A 21,653-nucleotide genomic window follows, 5' to 3' on the forward strand; every position below is an offset into this window, starting at 1 on the left:
CCTCTGGTGTCTCATTTGGCTCCGCTCTAACTTTATCAATTTCTCTTATTGAATCTGCCCTGGTGCTGCCAGTGAAGACATGGGATGTTTATCCCATGAAATATGGGTTTTTTGGAAGATGGAAAGACTATTTTCTACAGCACCACCATTCAGTGATTGCCTTCAGTCTTGCATCAGCAGAAACCAGATGCTGACGAACCACAAAACACATCCCACAGATCCACAATTTCATCAGAGGTGTCACATATTTTAAATCAAATTAACTTTAAAATGCAAAAACCTAATTGGCTGAAAGTTTTCTGTCTGCTGTAGGAAAAACCCAAAACCCTCCTGTGGTGATCTGTTTACCCACTGCTTTTCTGATCCCATATTTCCCCGCCTTGCTCCTAGCCCTGGCCACTCCCTCGGGTCCTCCCTTTGGTTCCTGTACCCCAACTCTGCCCCTGAGCCCCTGAGAAAAAGCCCCTGCGCCTGGATCAAGAGCTCTCTCTGCCTCTGGGGATTGCTGGGAGAAGATGTAAGATTAAAGATCCTCTTAAACCCTTATGGAGAGACCCTTCTCGCCTCCTTTGCCATCACTGTGTTGTAAAGCTGATAGCTGCCGGAGCAAAACTGCGGAGCTGTTCGAAATGGACTACGGGAGGGGGAAAATGGTCACACTGCCCTAGCAGCTCCACTGAGCTCTCAGGGGAAGCTGCATCCTGCTAAACTAAACCTAGCATTACAAACTAAACCTAGTATTACAAACTAAGCCTAGCATTACAAACTAAGCCTAGCATTACAAACTAAGCCTAGCATTACAACACCCTCCCACCCAGAGACGCACAGGGGAGTGGGCTGCAGCCACCTGCACTGTGGGGACACAGATCCTGCCTGGGACACTCAGCATTTTCCCCTGCCATCCCTCAGCACCCACATTGTCCCCTCCTCACCAGCCACAGCCCCCGAGCCCTGGGTACAGCCCCGTTGGACATTTTGGCCATCACACAACCCAAGTGTCTGCTGGCACAGGAGGCTCAGGCCCTCAGTGCAGAACCAAACTGCCAGCACCTGAGGATCTTCTCCCCAAAAATCTCCACTCTCAATTCACAAAGATATAATCCAAGATCATGTGCCTCCCAGCTTCCCAAAGGAAGCAGCCCATAAAGCCCTTAGCACCCTCCAGGCAGCGGTAAGATAACATCCTGCGAAAAAATTACTGAATCAGTAAGGGCACAATCTTTAATATGGCATGGGAGCCAAAGATGTAGGGAATTTCTACCACCTTTCACACCCTCCTTCCCTTGGAAAGCTGCTGATCAAACGCTTGCTCTAACAATAGAGCCTCCACTGTGGGCAGAGTCACACAAATTTATCCAGATCATCCTTGCCTAAGGACAGCACCTACTGCCTCAGCCCACCCATGCTGAAGAGCTCTCCTGCTCCCAGCTGAAGGGTCTCTCCTGTCATCCCAGGGCACATACAACCTCCAACAAAGGAGACATCCACAGGGTTTAGGCCCATCAACTTGCTGAATCAGGCCTAGGCGTGAGGGATGCACAGACAGGAGCTGCCTGCTTAGGGTCCATGCTCATAGTTTCATTTCTGGAGTTTCATTTTAATCACACAGTTCAGTCAGCTCCTGCAATTAATAGACAAATACAAGAATTATCAAGAATTATCAAAAAGTTATACAAGAATTATCAAAAAACCTCTTGAAAAGACACAGAGAGGGTGGTGGGACCTCAGAGGATGCTCCTGCCTTGATCTGAACTCAGTGCAAGAAAGAGGCCAAGGTCTTAGAATCAGATTAAATCTCTATCCCCCTGTTTTAGTCCTGCCTTAACAAGCATCTGGAAGTTGAATCAATGCACACCATTTAGCAACATAAACATTCTGTTCCAATATATACTCTTTTCTCAAAGGCTCTGCCACCATCTGACAACGCCAGCCACACTTTCAGGTCAGAAACAACTGACAGCTCCCGTGTATTGGCACGATCTGGGCAAGGCCTCACACCAACAGGCACAAACAAAGCAAAACACAAAACCTTCTGCCCAAAATCCTCACTTAAAAGACCAAGGTGTCTCTCACAGCATGCCTTGGGAAAACCAAGCACCAGCCTTCACAGGAGACCATGAGTTCACCGAAGAAAGTGAGAGGAAGGACAAATTGCATTTCTCAGCCCTGCTCTCCACCAAATCTCTGCCATGACACACTCTCCTTGCCGCAGGAATGTGAGCTTTGAAACTTCTCCACGGAAAGACACGCTCAGAAGAAGGAGAACAAACACTGCAGGGTTCTGTCCCTGCTAAGAGGAGATCCCATCCCACTGGCCAAACAGCCAGGCTTTGCATGCCTTCACAGAGCACAGCTCTCTCACAGCACCAGTTCACCTTAGTGCTGCTCCAGTACAAAATGTGATGGATTCTGGCAGCTCCCACACCAAGCCTTGAAACCCACTCACCACTGACTGCTTCCGAGCGTGACACTGCTCACACAAATCACCAACGCAGCACCACAAGCTCAAGGGGGCCTTGGGAATACAAAGGAAAAGCAGGAGCAAACTGGCACTTCAGGGCTCCCTGGGCTCACTTGAGAAAAGGCACTGCAGACAAGGCGAAATGTGTGGTTTTGCATTTTTCACTGACTTCTCTAAGCAATGAACCAGACCAAGAAGCTGAGCAGACTCAGAGCAGATCTACGGAGAAGGAATCCCAGGAAAGGATGAAAGATAAGCCCTAAATTGGGTAACTCTGAACGTGATTAAACTGCAATACCACATCCCGCAGTGGACAGCTGAGAGCACTGACAGAAAACTGGAGGAAGATTAAAGGGGAAAACTAATTATCTTGTCTGCCTTCGGCTAAACGAAGCAAAAAAATCTTGCACATCTGCTATGGAGAGGCATCCAGAGAAAAATGCACCATTGTACACACTTCGGATTTATGTTTGTAGCTGAATAAATTCTCCAAGTACAAGCAAACAGCAAAGCCTCCCAAGCAGCCCTAATATGCTATTATGGAGCACTTAAAGGATGCTGTTGATGGCTTTTTTTTTCATTGCACTGTGAACACCTCATCCGTACAACATATTTTGCCTCTCTGAAATTTCGCAGTCAGTTTCTAATGAGAAATTAAAAGGCCACCTAGCATTTATTTCTAGACTTGCATGTTTTGTTCTGAAATACGGTCCGCACCTCCCTGAAGGCAGAGGGACAATGTGATCACTGTGGCATTCGCTGAAAACTCACGGCTCTTCAGTAGCTTTGAAAACACACTAAAACACACTTTCCCCTAACACTTAAAATGAAGTGATTTGTACTGATTCTTTCCGAAATTACTCGCAAACTCACCCCGAAGGGAAACTGTTTGTCCCATGCTTTTACCTCTCTCAGGCAACCGAGAGATTATCAGAACACCACGGCACGAGAGACACGCACGGACAACCCGTGGCACAGGGACGGGGCGCCGGAGGAGCTGATCGCTGCAGAAGCTCCAGCCGGAGCGGAACACACCTGCGCTCAGCCCTTATCTTTCGATAAGGAACTCCACCCTTCTCCCGGGGGAAAGGTGGGCGCTCCCCCGGCCGGCCCCACACGGCTCTCCCCGCGCCGTCTCCCGCCATGGCCGCCGCCCGTGGGGGCCCCGCCGCTGATTGGGCGGCGCGGCCGCCTCGCGCAGGGGGGCGGCGCTGATTGGCCGAGGGGCGGGCCGGGCGCGGTCACGGCGGCCATGGCGGCCATGGCGGGGTGCGCGCGGCTCGGGGCCGCCGGCAGCGCGCCCCTCCTGGGGCTGGGCACATGGAAGGTGAGGCGGGCACCGCAGCGGCCGCGCACGGGAGAGCACCTGAGAACCCCTCACCGAGCCGTGTCCTGCCCTTTCTCCCTTTAGTCCCCCCCAGGTAAGGTCGCAGCTGCGGTGATGGCTGCCATCGATGCCGGGTACCGCCACTTCGACTGTGCCTACGTGTACCAGAATGAGAAGGAGGTTGGGGATGGGATCCAGCAGAAGATCAAGGAAGGTGTTGTGAAACGAGAGGACCTCTTCGTAGTCAGTAAGGTATGGATCAGGTGGTTATGGATTATGGACGTACTGGTTTTATCTGTGATGTTTTTACAGTAGGAACATCTAACGTTTAACCCAGGTAAATGCTGTAGCACTGGAGAAGCTTGTAATGTAAATGAGACAATTCCCGATACTATTTTCTTGTTTGCTGTGCTGCCACAATACCATGGGCCAGGCCCAGCCCAAACCTGGCTGCGTGTGAAGAGCACTAGGATAGCCTCATTCCACATGTCGTTCCAAAGAACAGGGAGCATTCCTGTGCTGTGCACGAGAGCGCCCGAGAGCTTTAACCCAGGAATTCAGTGTGCCTTGTTTATTGTCTCCAGCTGTGGTGCACCTTTCATGAGAAGCCTCTGGTGAAGGGAGCCTGCCAGAAGACTCTTGCAGACTTGAAGCTGGATTACCTGGATCTCTACCTTGTCCACTGGCCTTTTGGCTTCAAGGTACAGTAGCAGCAATGCCCATAACTTTGTTTCTTGTGACTGTCTTAACAGCCCAACGATTGTTCTGGCTGACAATTACAGCCTTTCCTTTGCTGCCTGTTATCTGTGCCAGCACTGCTCTCCTGCTCAGCTTGACCCTGGCCATGTGACTCGGGCTCTTGGTCTCTGCCCCAGAGGCAGTTGTTTGCATACCCCTTTGATCCTGGGAAGGATGCCCTGAAAACTAGAGGGAATGATGGCCTGAAAACTAGAGGCAGGTCTGCCAGCTCCAAGCATAAGACAGGCTGCTTTCCCTTTCTCTTGCAAATCCAGTGTGCTGTTCATCTCAAAATCACCCCTTGTGGGAAGGAGAGTTGCACTTTGCCGCTTCTCTGCAATTTTCCTTTGGGTGTTACAGAATCAGAGAGCAAAAGAGAGCATTTCTGTTTTCCATTTCTCTCTTTAATCACCAAGTCCTTAATGCAGTACAGATTGAGCTGACATTGCTTGTAGGAGCATTAGTGTTGTTCCACTGAGACAGGAATTTAAAAGGTGAAACTTCTGTGAGAGATCACTCAAGATCAGTGAAGGAGTTGATATCTCTGTTTGAATATTTCTAGTCACAGCCTTTCTGTCCTCCTGCAGTCTGATCCCTCCCCATTCTACCTGCTGCCTTTGAGATGCTCATCTTTTTTTCATGCTTTATTTTAACTTTGTACTAACAAAGCCATGAAAATGAAACTGTCTCGTGGTGAGAGCAGCAAACAGCTGCTAAGCACAGTTCAGTCTTGGCATCTTTTCATAACTTGTACACAAAGGCTCTTCTAATTTTCCCAGTGTTGGCGGCTTTACACTCAGTGTTGTCATGGAAGAACTGTCAGTGCACACAATGCCTCTTTTCAGCAGATCTGGGGTTGTGTAGACCAAAGCTTTTCTATGGAAAAAGAACAAAACAGTTCTCCCTAAGTGGGAACTAAAGAACAGCACCTGAAGGGAGCATGTGTGGGGCTGGAAGCTGTAGCTCTGACTGGTTTGTTTCCCTGTAGGTGTTTGGGTGAGCCATCACTTCCAGGGGTCCAGCAGAAAAACCTGTTCTTATGGGGAATGGTCAGTGGCAAAAATGCCTTCAGTTCCTTCCACTTCTCAGGAAGGAATGACTAAATGTAGACAAGAATTTGTACCCTTGCACTAGAAGTTTAAGGTACTGTGGCTGTGAGCTCTCATGGTATTAAGTGAATTTCTCAAGAAATTTTCAAGCATTTTTTTTGTCACTGACAGGCAGGAGAGGAGCTGTTCCCTGTAGATGACAAAGGGATGGCTATCCCCAGCAGCACTGATATTCTAGAGACGTGGGAGGTAAGTTCATCCCGAATGGAAGAGTCACATCTTCTGTCCTCAGCAGTGGTGTTGGCTTTAGCAGTTGCAGAATGGTTCATCTGTGTATGTAGAATTAGTTGAAAAGAATTCACAAAAGCACATGGTAGCTTTTAGAAATGTGCTTCCCGTGAAGAAAACCAGAGCATGTCAGGAGGAATGTGTTCAGTCATGTCTTACCCACTGCATGCTGACTCGGCTCCACTTCCTGTCAGGCCATGGAGGAGCTGGTGGATGCTGGCCTGGTCAAAGCCATTGGAATCTCCAACTTCAACCGCGAGCAGACTGAAAGAATCTTGAACAAGCCAGGGCTGAAACACAAGCCTGCAAATAACCAGGTAAGCTGCAAAGTGGCTGCAGGGGAATACTTTTCAGGGATTATAAAGTTCTGATTACAGTTGAATGAGGAAGTGGAATAAGGGGGAACAAAGTAGACACACCATGTACTTCATATCCCTTTCTCTGGATATTTCTTCATACAGACAGAACCAGAATATTTCCTTTTTGTCTCATCTTGTTGAACCACTAACTCTGGAGTACTTTGCTAGGAACCATTCTCTCTGGAGGCATGAAGAGTCCAGATATGAGCAATCATTCTGACATAATGATTGACTCTTATAAAGCCTCTCAGAACAAAATCCGAAAAGCACACAAAGACTCAGTATAAAAGTTGGTGCCCTATAGAATTATAGTCTTGTGTTGTCACACAGGCCACCTGCAGGGTCAGGTGAAGGCAACCTGTAATTAGGAAATCAGGATTCAGAAAAACCTCTGGAGAAAGGGAAAACCACAGTAGTTCAACAGCTCTCAGTCTCTGCTTCTGTGTTGGCAGGTTGAGTGTCATCCATACCTTTCCCAGGAGAAGCTGATTGACTACTGCCACTCCAAAGGGATCACTGTGACAGCATACTGTCCCCTTGGACGTCCTGACGGGTAATTTGCAAGTGGGTTTGTGTGATTTAAGTCTGAAACATTCAGACTAATTGAGTAATGGTGCAGCTGTATATATGTATTCTTTTAAATTAATGGGGCTAGATAGAATCTTCCTGAAGTGATTCCTTGTTGTTTCATCCTTTTCTCCCCCCTTTGTTTAGTTCTAAGCCAGAGGCACCTTCCCTTCTGGATGACCCCAAGATCAAGGAGATTGCAGCCAAGCACAACAAGACCCCAGCACAGGTGGGTAGGTGCCACACAGTGGGTACCCCTTCCTGTAACACACCAATTCAGGAAACTGTCTGAAGAGAGGGAGCAGCTTCTGTGGTGTTACCTGTGAGCAGTGCTGCTTTTTTGTGGTGTTAACAAGCAGTGCAGGTTCTCCATTCTGTGGCCTGCAAGATACGCAACTAGAAACTCTGGCCATCAGTCAAGAAAATGTTCTTGACTCATCTTCAGTTGTCACTTCCCTTGTCAAGTCCTCTTGCAGAAGATGAAAGCCTTGTCTAGACTGCAGAACTTCTGGGTGCAAAGAAAAGGAATTGACTGGCCCAAAACCAGATGGGAAAGGAGACCTTCCATGTGGGCTTCCACCACTTCCCTCTTTGCTTTCCAGGCAGGGCAACCAGGGCTGCAGGGACAGGAATGATTTGAAATGCAGCTCTGCAGAAGTACAGCTTAAGGAAAACAGCTGTTGGAACAGGAGGAATGATTGAGTTGTCTGTTCTTGCAGGTTCTCCTTCGCTTCCAGATCCAGAGAAATGTGATTGTGATTCCCAAATCTGTCACCCCACAGCGCATTGTGGAGAACTTCCAGGTGAGGGATCACAAGTGAGCTGGGTGCTGCCCCTCAGGGATGGCTGGGCTTCTCCCTGCACAGCAAGCAGTGATCCTTCCTCACCCTTGCCATGTCCTCCTGCAGCGAGAGCACTGGGCTCTTTCTGTCTGGAAGCCAGGGCTACAGTGAAAACTACAGCTGAAGAATAGACAGAGCTCTTGGAAACAGTATGCTGATAACCTTATCAGGCACTTCACACGGTGTCTCCTGTTCTTCTGTTTCTTCCTTCTGCCAGTAGAGTCTGGAAAATCCAAAGATATTTCTTTCCTTTCCCTGTTTCTTGGAACCATCACTTGTAACCAGCATCCTTTCTGATACAAACTTGTTCTTTCATCTTGTGAATCTTGCTTCTGGTTTGATTTGTTCAAAGAAGTTAAATCCAGCTGGTTTTCTCTTTTTAGGTGTTTGACTTTGAACTGACTAAAGAGGAGATGGCAACCCTTCTCAGCTTAAACAGAAACTGGAGGATCTGTGAAATGATCACGTAAGTGGCAGTTTGTGGCCTTCAAACTCTTACATTTTCAACAATCTTTATTCTGATCTCATAGGAACTTGTGTAGCTGTTTAAATTGGGTGTATTTTGAAATCTGAAATAATTTGAGGGATGAAGCATCTGTTGTTATACTTAGATGACTATAAGTCATGCTGTGTGTTCATTGTTAATCCATTCTCCAGAAAACTTTGTATGCCTGGAATTCCAGAATGAGGGTTTTAATTGCTAACTTTGGCTGTGTCCATATGGGAGAGATGAGCATTAGGCAGTTTTAAACTTGCAGTAATTTTTTTCTGTGGGGTATTATAAATTGTCAGCTCTTACATAGGTGGTTGTGGGGGGGAATGACCATCTGTTGTTCAGTACAAAGCACAGCTGCTTGCAGATAAGCACCTTGGAAGCCAAGACAGGAAGTCTTGGCTGCAAGGCCACAGAAACTGCTGTTGTCTCTGTAAGCAGTGTGAATTTTAACTCTTTATGTAGAAAGTAAATTGGTCCCACCACTGTTCAGTGCATGAATAATAGAAAAAGGCTGGAACTTGTTGGTCCTGTAGGCTGTTTTTATACCACTAAGTCTGTTAAGTTCACTCTGCAGTTACTCAGTTCAGAGCCTCCCTTGAAGGCTCCTCTATACATCCACTGTTGTTCTATATACCAATTATTTTAGCCTTGAGTAATCTGTTCTCTTTGGTTTCCTCCAGGTGCAAAAATCACAAGGAGTACCCTTTCAATGCAGAATACTAAAGATGGTTGTTTTTCTACCCTCTCTCAGGCCTCTAGGGTCTAATAAGCTTCTACCATTGCCTCAAATTGTGCACTATGTAGCTTACACACTGTACCCCTCCTGCCAGCAAAGGCACAGGATATGTGTTCAGTGACTTTGGGTTTTTTCCTTTGGTGGAAGGAAACAGTACAGTTGTTCTGAAGAATAAAATATGGGCTATGATAATTCTCATTACATGAGTGTCTCTGCATGGCTGAAATAGCAAAGGAGAAAACAGAAGGAGGAGCTAGCAACTGGTTTCATCTTCTGTCTTGAATCAACACTGCTTAAGGCTTCAGGGTTAAGGATATGTGAGCGCAGGAGAAAGATTCATCCTGAATTATCCCATAATCACTGCCTGAAGGTAAAAGACAGAAGTAACTTTACTTCTAGAGCACAGCCAAAAGCTTCCTGGGAAAGAAGAATAAATGGGAGAAGTGTCCAGACCTACAGATGGATACCTCCAGACTGGGCTTCATTTCAGTCACATTTTTTACAGGCTGAAACTGGACAGAGATTGATGTTCAGTTTCATTCTTGACCAAAATTAAAATGTTTGGATTAGTGCTGGTTTAGAAGTTCTATTCTAATGTTAAAATTAACAAACCAAGAAGTTTGCATCAACAATGTAATCTGAAATAATCATCCCTGTTCAATATTAAATGATGTCACAAGAGCATCAAGATCTTGTCTTGATCAAAAGTTGAATAGTTTGGTATAATAAGCATTGACAGAGCAATGCTGAAAAGAACAGTTCAGCAGGACAAGCCTTAGTATGGACTGTGGGTCAACAAGCAACAGGAGACCAACACCTGAAACTGCTGGAAAGCTCAATGTTGGCATCACTGGGGGCTGATTTCGTTGGTAGCTAGTGCTGGCATCTGGCTATTAAAAGCCCAGAGTAACAGAGACTGGGTGGGGGGAGAGGGGAGTCAGTGTTAAGCAGGTGTCTGATACAGCACAGACACAGAGGGTGAATGGTGGAACTGGTACATGTGAATGCTGAGCTGCTGCCCAGAGCCTGACGCTGGAGCAAGTGTTATGTTCCCTTCAGGGTGTGCAGATTGGCTGGGACAGGTCTCTGGTCACTGTAACCATGTGAATGAATAAAGGTTTCCTCTGACAAAGCCTCTCCCTCCTGGTGAAGGATGCAGGTGAGCCTGGCTGGGCAGTGCTGGGATAGCTGGGAGGTGTTCTGACAGTGTGGCAGTTCAGGTGGCCATTTGTCCATGTGTGCCTTGGGCTGGTGGGCACAGGGCACCTGCAGAGAATCTACTGCATTCTGATCCATAACATCCACACCAGACCAAGCTGTGGGGTCTGACAAATGCATGTGAAGTTCGAGTTGTATCATGACCAACTAAGTGGTCAGGAGACTTCCTTGAGAACAAGATGATTAACAAAAAACAGCTTTTGTGAAGCTTAGTAGTATTAGGGCCTAATGCTGACTTAGTGCTTGTGCTGTACTAGTATTTAACGCAGTATGCAGTGGGTGAATACACTTAGACAAGCTTGAGCTACTTGCACTGTACATCACTGGTTTGTAGGTGTAAGTGCACGGATGAAAGGTGCTTGACACGTGACAGAAAGGCTGAGAGGCTGAATGTCACAGGAGCATCAAGAACTTGCCTTGATTGGGAGTTAAAATAACTGGATATAATAAATCACGACTGACCAGTTGGTGCAGACAAGAATTGTGGGAGGAGTCTTGGTACATATGATAGGGACGTGCCCAGGAGAATAATAACTGGAAGTGCTGGAAAGCTCTGTGGTGAAAGTGGACTGATCTGGCTGCCAGGCTGTGCTGACACCGATCTAGCTTTACAAGCCCTCAATAAAACAGACTTGGGAAACATTACTACACCCGTGCAGATATCCAAAATGATAAGACACGAGGTGTAAGAGTATGTGTTAGTGCTAAGCCATTGCCCAGAGCGTGATACAGGTCAGAGTTTAGTGCTGCATTTCCCCCAGGTGAGGCCACACTGACTCACTGGAGTATTTTATGAGGGGCACACACTATTATACTTTGTGAAACATTTCCAGGTATCATTCTCCTGTTGCTTTACCATCCATAGCTTGTATGTACCCAGACTCCTTCAGTGCATGTGTCACATTCTCCCTGCCAGGCTTTTCCTCCGTTGATGCACTTGGTGAATCCAGTTTAGCACTATCACACTGTCTGGTGTTCCCTTACTCCATGACAAATGCAAAAAGAACCTGGCCTTTTTTGTGTGATTAAAAAGAAAGAAGCTTTTGTTCTCCAATGAGGTGTGAACAAAACTTGTGCTTTTGGCCTGAGCATTTTGGTTATGAGAGACAGGACAATGGACCTGGGATCCATTACATCAGATGCAAACCTTCTGCCCAAAATCCTTTCTAAAAGACACAGACATCTCTCAGTCAAGAAACCATTGGGAAAAATCAAGCCCCTGCTTTCACAGACCAGAGAGAAAGCAATGTAAAAATCTGATTGATTCTGCCAGTTCCTACACGGAGACTTTTTACAGCTGGAGTCAAAGCACTCCACTATGCTGAGCATACAGGAAATAAAAAGGAGAGCAGAGGCAAATCACAGGCATGACTCAACATTTTGTTTTGCAAAAAACACCCTGTGAAGTGCATATTCCATAAACTTTTAGCAGTCACCATCAGCCAGAAGGAGACTGCCTACTAACAGTGCAGGTGATCGCTTCGGTGTTTCCAAACAGGGTGGCCTCTCTGAAGGGCAACAGTCTTTGTCAGGAGAAGTCTCCACACGACTTCTGCTAATAATTATGACCAAGACAGAGGTCAGGCATGGAAAACTGATCTCTGAGCCCAGCTAACACCACACAGTCCACCTCTCTGGCAGTACTCACTCTGCACACCAGTTCTGCCCCTCTGATAACCTTAGCTCCAGTCCCTCACCCACCATCAGCACCACTTAGCAGGAATGGCCACCAAACACAAGGCCACGACTAGAACTTTCCTGCAGCTCTGCAGATGGATGGTATCTGTTTCCCCGAACTGAGGGAGGGACAGTAGGAAGGAAAAGGGGAAATGCAAAATCCCCCAGACTAGGATGGCAGGAGGCATCTCATGCAAACAGCTTGGTTTTAATACTGTCACCGGCAGCCCTAATAGCACAATCTTTCCATTGATTTCACTGTCCTCTGAACCAAACCCTAAGAGTCTGAGCATGCTCAGAGCAGATTTACAGAGAAGGAATTCAGGGGGAAAAAAAGAAAGTAAAAGGCAAACACTGTGTTACATAACTATTTTGTGATGTTAACTGAAACATCACATCCCGCTGAGGATGGCTGATGGTGCTGACCATGAACAGGAGGATTACAAACTATTGTCTGCCCTCAGGTAAGCAGGGAAAAAAAGAGCTACAAAGCAGCTGCTTTGGAAAGGCACACAGAGAAGAACGCACCATTATACTCCCAAGTGACGCTCACACCTGAATCCTGAATAAATTCTCCAAGCACGAGCATGCAGCAAAGTTCCTCAGGTGGCCTCAACGTAACATCCATTATCCTTCTGCAACTTCCACTCTCCCAACACTAAAAACAACGTTCTTCTTTAAAATAACTTCTTTCTAATTTACTCCTACGAAGGAGGCCGCTCTTCCTCTCCTGTTACCGCAAGCATCATCCCCCCTTCGGAGGGGGCCCGGAGCCCACGGAGCAGCTGTGGCGGGCGGCTCCCGGGACGGGGCGGGCACGGTACCGCCGTCACTAAAGGGCTCGGCGGGCGGTACTACCGGGCAGCATTCCCTGCTGGAGCCATGGCGACCTGCGTGCAGCTCTACACCGGCGCCAGGATGCCCGTCGTGGGGCTGGGCACGTGGAAGGTAACGGGGGCCGCGGTCGCTCCATCTCAGAGGGGCTGGCTCCGCAGCCGGTGCCATCTCCTCCGGTGGGGTCTGGAGCGCTCGGAGGTGGGCAGGGAGCGAGGACAGCTCGGCTCGGTGACACGTCCCCGCCGCTATCCCCGAAATCCCGCCCGGGATGCCCTGTCCCTCCGGTGGTCTCCGCAGGCAGAGCCGCGGCGCTGCTTTGGAAGTCGCTTTCCCTGGCGTGCCCTCCGTCCCTGCCGCCCCCCTCCTGCCGCGGGGGAGAGGCAGCCCTTGGGTCTCCCCAGCCTGAGAGAGGGCGGCTCCGTCCCTCCGGTACCCTCCAGGGATGCGCGGATCCCATCCATCCCCTGCTATCCCATAGCCCGGGCTCCCGCGGCTGCCGCGGCCTCCCGGGCCCCTCTCCCTGCCCCTTCCCGTGCCGCTGCGCTGGAGGACTTCCCTGCTGCTTCCGTGCTGAGTAACTGTAGTCCTGGGCGATGTCCCTGGGAGTCATCTGCTAACGAGGTATGGCTTTAGAAGACCATTCATGCGTTTCGAGCAAGTTCTGACAAAGAGGTTTGCACTGTTGTTACGATGGCTACAAAATCACTGATCTATACAATGCCCAGAAACAAACATTGCTGGATTTGTATGAACAACATATGCCAACGTTTCTTTGTGCACAGCTCTTACACACCCTTTCAGGGCATAGAGACACATAGAATTGCACATCTCCTCTCTCTCTGAAGGAAGCAGCTGACATAACTTCAAATTACAGGTGGGATGTGCTCCAGGATGAGCTGGGCTAGATCACAGTACAACACTCCAAAGAGATGTGGATGACTAAGGTGTAGCCCACTGCCCTCCCCACAGAACTAAAATTTTCCCAGCTGGGCAGTTTGACTGTTTCTCTTCTTTGACACAGCACTGGGAAGCGAGGAGTGCTGGGCAAGAGGCACTGCAAAGCTCCCTGGCACAAAACTTGGTTCCTCCCGTCCACCTTTGGTGAGCTGCCCAGGTGTTGGGGGCTCTGATCTACTTGGCTGTTGGCTGAGCCCACGTGGGACTGGGGCTATGGATAAAAGGCTGGAGGCTGGCTTCAAACCCAGCAGCCTGCATTTGTAAGATGAAGAGAGCTTTAGGAACATGGCATGGAAAAACTCTACTTAAAACCCCATTGTATGTGTTTCTTTAGCTGCTAGAGAACTAGGAAACGGCCTGTATGCTCTGATTTGGGATCTTAACCTTCTTTTTCCAGTCTGCAGCTGGGCAAGGAAAAGCTGCAGTGATGGCTGCCATCGATGCCGGGTACCGCCACTTTGACTGTGCCTACGTGTACCAGAATGAGAATGAAGTTGGGGAAGGGATCCAGCAGAAAATCAAGGAAGGCATTGTGAAAAGAGAAGACCTCTTCATAGTCAGTAAGGTAAGGTGACCTAGGATCCAGGGGAAAGCCTGCTTTGTGACAACATATGCATAGAGGGCAATTCAGAGCAGTGGGGAAAGGCTGTGTGCTGTAGTGTGGAGCAGTTAGGAGAATAGTTCAGGCCCATACTGATAGAAACCTCTTTTTGTCTCTCTCGAAATTTTGTTTTGTATTTTGTAGAGCGTTATTTAAGATGTGTTCCACATTCTCCATTTTCATGGGACTGTTCAAAATATGTGTTAAGCAGAAATGGTCCCAAAAAGGGTGCTAGTTTTTTTCCTTCTTCTGGAAAGAGATTTAACCCAGGAGATCAGAGTGTGCCTTGTTTTTTTCTCTAGCTGTGGTCCACTTTTCATGAGAAGCCTTTGGTGAAGGGAGCCTGCCAGAAGACTCTTGCTGCTCTGAAACTGGATTACCTGGATCTCTACCTCATGCACTGGCCTCTGGGGTTCAAGGTACAGTAACAGCAGTGCCCTTGGTTTTCACTCCTGGGAGAGCTCCTCAGAAGTGCCAGGGGTGCTTGCAGCACCACTGCTGCTGCAGTGCAGGAGGAGCCGTGCCTGTTGTGCCAGCGCTGCCCCAGTGCTGCCCATCCCGCTTTCCTCTGCCCCATCAGCCGGGCCCCTGATCCCCGCCCCGGGACCGCTGCCTGCACAGCGTCCTCTGCCCTCCTGACAACGGGGAGGCAGAGCCAGCACTAAGGTCAGGCCTCTGGCTGCAAGATTGACTCATGCTGCTTAACTTTTGGCTAAATCATCCTTTCCTGCTTTGTGGGAAGGAAGGCTGTACTTTGCTGCCTGACAGGAATTCTTTTCTTTGCGTGTTACAGAATCACAGAACAAGAGAATGTTTCTGTCTTGCATTTCTTTCTTTAATCACTGAGTCCTTATTGAGCTGACCTTTGCTGTAGGGGCCTTAAAGTTGTTCCATAGACCTTGGATTTCAAAAGGTGAGACTTTCTGACATCCATGTCAGACGTACACGAGATACATCTCACCCTTCATGTACTTCAAAGGAGCCAATGTCTCAGTCTGTGTCTAGTCTTGGCTTTTTCTTTCTGCTGCAGACAGGTTAAGACCTCCATCCTATCTGTTGCTTTTGAGCTTGTCAACTGTTGGTCATACTTGCAAAGCTGTCATGGTTAGTTTTATGTGAACAAAGACCTTGAATAAAAGTGTCATGGCATAACACTCTGACATCTGCACACTGGATGTGGAGCGATGTGGAGATGTGGGGTTCTATTTCTGAGTTTGTACATCTGGGGTGTTCTGATTTGCCTAGTGCCACCAACTTAAACGGATGCTCCCCTCACAGGACACCTGTGTTCACATAATACCTTGTTCAGCAGATGTGGCTTGGCCTAAACCTGATTTAAATGTTCCTGGGCCCTTAACAGGTCCTTCAAAAACACCTCAGTTCTCTCTTAAAGGAATAATAGAGGAGTACAGGAAGCTTGTTTGTTCCACAAGTGGTGTGATTTGTTTATCTGTATGTGTTCTAGTGAGTCACCACTTTGCTGGGTCTAGGAGATACACCTGACCTTCCTAGTAGGAATGATTCCTGATCATTCCCACTAGGAATGGTTGCTGGCAAACATTGCCAGGAACAACGTAGGGCAAATATTAGTATTTTCTGTACTAGTAGCTAAGGCCATCATGGTCTTCAGTTGTCTTGGTATTAACTTGCCAATAAAAAGTGTGTTTCAATCATTTTTTTTCACTGACAGGCAGGAGAGGAGCTGTTTCCCACAGATGACAAAGGCATGGCTATACCCAGCAACACAGATTTTCTAGATACATGGGAGGTAAGTTCAGCCACAGTGGCAAATCATGTCTTCTGTTACTGGCAGCCTTTTCCATGCTTGCATTACCTTCAGCAGTCACAAAGTTCTTATATATTTATTGCACCATATACAATGTAGCTTTTCAAAACATAAATGCTCAGTCAAGCTGATAATCTTTAGTGAAGCTGCAAGCCAGACTGCTTGACCATACCAGAAACAGAACTGTCCTCACCACTGTTCTTAAACTGCTCAAATACACTTTGCTGAAATAAATTAGGTTGTGATCTTACCCACAGCCTGCCCTTACAGCTCTCCCGTGCTGGCTCAAGAGCACGTCATTGATTATCCTGATTTCCCATGTGTAAATAACTGAGAGTGAATTTCTGCCATCTCAAGAAAGGAGCCTTTGGATTTGGGTGAGATGGAAGAGGTGACACAAATACACCGGTGTGCACTTTCCCCTAAGAGGCAATCTTTGCAGCTCCAAACAGTTGTCTTTCCTTGCCCATGAAGGGAAACAAAGCCACACCAGGAAGAATTCCTTCAGTCTTGTATACTGGTTGCTGACTGTGCTCCTCTTTCTGCCAGGCCATGGAGGAGCTGGTGGACTGTGGGCTGGTAAAAGCCATTGGTGTCTCCAACTTCAACCATGACCAGATTGAAAGAATCTTGAACAAGCCAGGACTGAAGCACAAGCCTGCAAATGTCCAGGTGAGCTGCAAAGTGGCTGCAGGTGACTGGTTTTGTGGGATTATAAAGATCTGATTACAGCTGCATGAGGAGATGGGAAAAGGGAGAACAGAGCAGACACAGCACAATTACACCCTGTGATTACTTCTGAGTACACATAAAGATGTTGTAGATCTGTGTCCTGATAGGGAATGAAGTTGTGGTACACAAATTACAACAAGAACTTCTTAAAATACTTGTTCTGTTATTAGTAATGGCATCAGTCTGTTATTAATAGCAGGTAATTGTTCACACAACACGTGGTTTTTTTCTCATGCAGGCATGCACAATTCAGTCACCCAGCTGAAAAAGAGAGATCAGTTTTAACTATCTATGCAGAAGAAGAGCATTTATTGACTCACTAGTGGCTTCCTGGTATCTACCCTGATTTATGTAAATAAAAAATAAAGTGCTTGTATACGCACATATCAAAAAAAATCACCTAGCCTTTGTCTGCATACAGCAGCCACTGCCCCTTTGTATGCAGGAGCTGCAGAAGTTTATCCCTTCAAGGAGCCTTGGACAGAATCAGATATCTCTTACAGTTCTGAAATCAGTACTTCTTGCAGGTTCACTAAGAGTACTAACTTCCCTCAGTCTCCAGAGCCTGCCAGTCCTTCCCCTCCATGTAGTTACAAAAAAAAGAGCATGCTAAAAGGAAAAAAAAAAAAGCATCTCTGTCCAAAACTATGGAATCCATTCACACAAATTCATGAGAAAGGGGCTTCTATGTCTAGAACAGACAAGGGAGAGGACAGAGCAGTGCAGCATGTCCTTCTCATCCCACACCATATTACTGCTGACTATACAAGGCATTGGGGTTTTCAATACTTGCTAAGATGCTGCTTAGAAATCTGAGAAGGACCTCAGAACATGCCAAAGAACCAGGGCCAAAGAACCCGGAGATGAGCCCTATGAAATGCTCTTTCCCCAGAGCAAAAAGAAATCTCACTGTAGAAGTAGGTGCTGTAGAAAACTAAGGCTGAATAATACCTTGCAAAGACTGGCACATGAGGACAAATACCAGCCTTTAAGTGCATCAGGAGATAGTGCCTGGAGTGAGTTACAGCTGTATTCAATCAGTCTCTATACTCTTCTGTGGGCAGATCGAATGTAATCCATACCTCACCCAGGAGAAGCTGGTGAACTACTGTCAATCCAAAGGGATTGCTGTGACAGCCTACAGCCCCCTTGGCTCTCCTGACAGACCATGGTAAGGTTGCTTGCAATTTGTGAGGGAGCTGGCATGGATAATGCTTGGAGCACTGAGACAGCCAGTGTACTATTAGCCATTGATCCCAAAACAGATTGCTGGTGCTCTCTCTCCTCTGTGTAGGGCAAAGCCAGAGGATCCTTCCCTTCTGGATGACCCCAAGATCAAGGAAATTGCAGCCAAGCACAACAAATCCACAGCCCAGGTACATGGATGCCAGACTGTGGGTACCCCTCCCTGTAACACAGGACAGCTAATGTCAATGTAGAGGACAGGCTGGCTCTTTGCTGCCAGTCACCTCTGGTGTGAGGCAGCAGTGCAGGTCTGTTTTCTGTGTGGTCTGCAATGCACACTCTCAAGTGTGCCCTGACTGTCATCACGAAACATTTTCTTGACCCATCTTCAAATGCTGTAATGTTTCAGTCTTCATCTCAAGTCCTCTTGCACAGAATGTGATCTTGACAGAAGTCTGGGTGAGCAGGAAGATTTGACTGGCCCAAAACTGAATGGGAAAGGAGGCCTTTCACATGAGGCTCCACCACTTCCCTCTTTGCTCTCCAGGCAGGGCAACCAGGGCTGCAGGGACAGGAATGATTTGAAATGCAGCTCTGCAGAAGTACAGCTTAAGGAAAACAGCTGTTGGAACAGGAGGAATGATTGAGTTGTCTGTTCTTGCAGGTTCTCCTTCGCTTCCAGGTCCAGAGAAATGTGATTGTGATTCCCAAATCTGTCACCCCACAGCGCATTGTGGAGAACTTCCAGGTGAGGGATCACAAGTGAGCTGGGTGCTGCCCCTCAGGGATGGCTGGGCTTCTCCCTGCACAGCAAGCAGTGATCCTTTATCATTCTTCCCAACTCCTGCTCAGGCAAGAACACCGGGCTTCTTGTCTGTTTACACACTCTGCTCAGGGCTAAACTTAAGGTTACAACTGGAGAGCAGGAGTGAACCAAGTTCTTTGGAAACAGTGTGCTGATAATTTTAGCAGTCACTTTACACGGTGTCATGTACTCTGCAGACTAGAGATGAATTGCCACATGGTTCTTCACTGGCACTTGAGTGCAGTAGCACACCACAAAAGGCTTATGTAGAGCAAGCAGTGTTAAGAAAACAGCTGTGGTGTTCACAAACCATGGTGCTCTATTGTTAATTCAGTGGTCTTTGACTGCAGCTGCTCACCCAGATTTCAAAAAGCCTAGACAGATTAAGTGAAATATGGAAGTCCTGTAGATGTGCCTTTGGAATAGGACAGAAAGATGCATCTTTCACAAGTGGCAGATGCAAGAGCTTGCCAAGAGTCCTGCAACAGCTGGCACGTGTAATTGCAACTTTGGATGAATTTTTCTATTCCCTCTGCCAATGCCTTCTTGGTGATACAGAGAGATGCCTTTTTCATGAGTACTCATTTCTTCTAACCAGCTTGCAGACTTGTTCTTTAATTTTGTGGATTTTGCTTACAGCCTCTGGTTTTTTCAGAGAGGTCATTTCCAGCTGTTTCTCTTGTTAGGTGTTTGACTTCAAACTGACTAAAGAGGAGATGGCAACCATTTTCAGTTTTAACAGAAACTGGAGAGTCTATACAATGAGCACGTAAGTGGTAGCATTCAGTATTTGTTTTTCTCCAACCCCTTAAGTTATGAATACTATATACACAGAGGTTTTACATCTAAATACTGCCTAGAATGCCAAGAGCCTGGATGATGAAGTAATTGGGATGTTCCAAGTGTACAAAAAACACATACTATAGAGGAAAACAAATCTGGAACGAACCCATCCTACAACACAGAGTTCATATCCCACCTTAGTGGCTTCTTTAAGCACAACTAGAAAGGAAAATTATGACTAAAATGAAGTCTTCTATTTCCTTCAGGGGCAAAACTCACAAGGACTACCCGTTCAACGCAGAATACTGAAGATGTTCATATCCTGCCCTCCTTCAGAGCTTGGTCTAGTATTTTTCCTACCAATTTATCTAGCTTTCTTATTGCATCTCTCCTCCTGCACCCAGTGAAGTCACAGCAGTGATTATCTTTTGTTTGTATATTTTGTGGTTTTTTTTTATATTCAGTGATTATCTTTTGTTTATTCTTTCTGAAAGATACAGTAAAATTGTTCCAAAAGAATAAACTGGGGGCTGTAATAATTTTCTGTCAAAATGTGGATTGAGTAATCCACATTTAGCAAGGGAGAGACTTTGAACTACACATTCACATCTATAATTTATCCTGTTTCAACACAACAGGCTGAGGAGGATAGTTGGCAGTTATGGGAGAAAAATCTGAGAAATGTGAACTAAAGGCCAGCAGTTTTATCACTCCAGAAGTAACTGAGAAAGGAGTTTTTCCTACTTAGGAAAAACTTTCCCTTAGGGGGAAAAAAAAATCCATAAGCAGAAAGCACACAGGTGCGTGGTCGGCAGTATCTTCAGGCAGGTTTTCTCCTGGATTTTCCCCGGGACAGGGCACACTCCCGGCGGGCAGCAGAGGGCAGCCAGCCCTCAGCCACTCGAGCCAGCCCCATTCCCGGCAGTGCAGGGACATTCCCTACTGTCACCCAGCCCGGGGCTCCGGCTGCTGGCACCGGGAGCTCAGCCCCCAAAGTGCCGGCAGCCCCGCTGGCCCTGCCAGCCTCCGGGCCAGCTTCTCCTGGCCGCAGCCCCTGCCCCTCTAGCTCCATCCGCATCCCCCCTCAGCCCAGCCAGCCATCCACCACTGCCCTTGGCCCCACAGCCCCAGGGGACAGCAGGAGGTATTTGCTTTTGGGGCTGTGTCACCTTCCCGCTTCCTACGCCTGGGCAGGTGACCAAACACAATCATAAAAAGTTGCACACTGGGTGTCAAGGCAAAAGAGTAAGACTTTTGTTCAAGAAAACAAGCACCTTACGAAATTCTTTCCAAAAGTTCCACTTTCAAATCATGAAAATGTGATCCAAGGATGTTTGCTTTGCAGCTTCCTAAAGGAAGCAACCCACAAAAGCTTCTGTAATCCCCAGGCTGAGGTGAGACAGCTCTGCTGAGATCAAATACATATTTTTATCAACAATAAAGCTACAATGTTGCTATGATGCAAAAATTTAGATCACTGTCTTTTTAGTGAATACTTTCTCCAGCACGGGTTACCCAGTGGCCCATAGAGCCTTCAGGGGTTTCCTTGTTCAAGCATGACTCATCCACCAGCTGCAGTCCCCTTGGAATTAAGTCCTTTCAGCATGGATCTCCTTCAAAAAGTGCACCTATGTCTCCAGAAGTATTCCTGAGTCACAGCACTGCGAACTTAAATTCTGGCACCAGACAGGGTGTTTATATCTGTTTCAGTGGTCTCCGCCTAGGTCACCACTGCCATCCCTTGATACCATCTGCAATTTTTGTTCTTTACATTCCACCCTGCACTAAATTGAAAGATATACTAAGAATTGTTTCACCCTTATTCAAACTCCATCTTTAAAATAATCATAATCTTACTGTATATTCATTACTCCACCCCTTGCCCCAGCAGACCTCACCACTGTGAACATACGACACATCCCAAACCCACCCCTTGTCCAGCAGACAAAATTATCAGGATCAACGCTGGAACAGTCAACATATTTTCCAACCGCTTCTAAAACGTTTTCCAAGCTGAACTCCCAGCATCATCCTTGGTCATGCCACTAATCTGCCCATGTTCTGGCATGCACCATCCAGTACAAGGTGTGTAAGTTACTCCTTGATGTCCCAAAAGCTTATCAAGAGATACCAGTAGTAACTGTGCTCCAACCTTGGAGCTTTCGGGCCACAGCATCAGTGGTCACCACTTCTTCAGGGTCCCTTCCCC

At 47.2% G+C, this 21,653-nt stretch overlaps 2 protein-coding genes across 3 annotated transcripts; both read left to right on the forward strand.

Moving 5' to 3' along the window:
• Positions 1-3,700: 3,700 nt before the first annotated feature.
• LOC116442947 (aldo-keto reductase family 1 member B1-like) lies at positions 3,701-9,547 on the forward strand. Its single transcript, XM_032106645.1, has 10 exons — positions 3,701-3,788; positions 3,873-4,040; positions 4,373-4,489; positions 5,747-5,824; positions 6,058-6,180; positions 6,675-6,775; positions 6,937-7,018; positions 7,509-7,592; positions 8,015-8,097; positions 8,808-9,547. The coding sequence occupies exons 1-10, from the start codon at positions 3,714-3,716 to the stop codon at positions 8,848-8,850; spliced, it is 954 nt and encodes a 317-aa protein (XP_031962536.1). The 5' UTR covers positions 3,701-3,713; the 3' UTR covers positions 8,851-9,547.
• Positions 9,548-12,498: 2,951 nt separating this feature from the next.
• Positions 12,499-20,916, forward strand: LOC116442954 (aldo-keto reductase family 1 member B10-like). 2 transcript variants are annotated; one of them, XM_032106656.1, is made up of 10 exons: positions 12,499-12,706; positions 13,950-14,117; positions 14,456-14,572; positions 15,844-15,921; positions 16,489-16,611; positions 17,736-17,842; positions 17,966-18,047; positions 18,521-18,604; positions 19,348-19,430; positions 19,711-20,916. In XM_032106656.1, exons 1-10 carry the CDS (start codon positions 12,641-12,643, stop codon positions 19,751-19,753), a joined length of 951 nt encoding a protein of 316 aa, XP_031962547.1. In that variant the 5' UTR covers positions 12,499-12,640; the 3' UTR covers positions 19,754-20,916. The 2 variants fall into 2 exon arrangements, with proteins under 2 accessions (XP_031962547.1, XP_031962546.1); XM_032106655.1 differs by lacking the exons at positions 12,499-12,706; positions 13,950-14,117; positions 14,456-14,572 and adding an exon at positions 14,979-15,066.
• The last annotated feature ends 737 nt before the right edge of the window (positions 20,917-21,653 follow it).

This window comes from Corvus moneduloides, chromosome 4 (assembly GCF_009650955.1).
Source record: "Corvus moneduloides isolate bCorMon1 chromosome 4, bCorMon1.pri, whole genome shotgun sequence".
Lineage (NCBI taxonomy): Eukaryota > Metazoa > Chordata > Aves > Passeriformes > Corvidae > Corvus > Corvus moneduloides.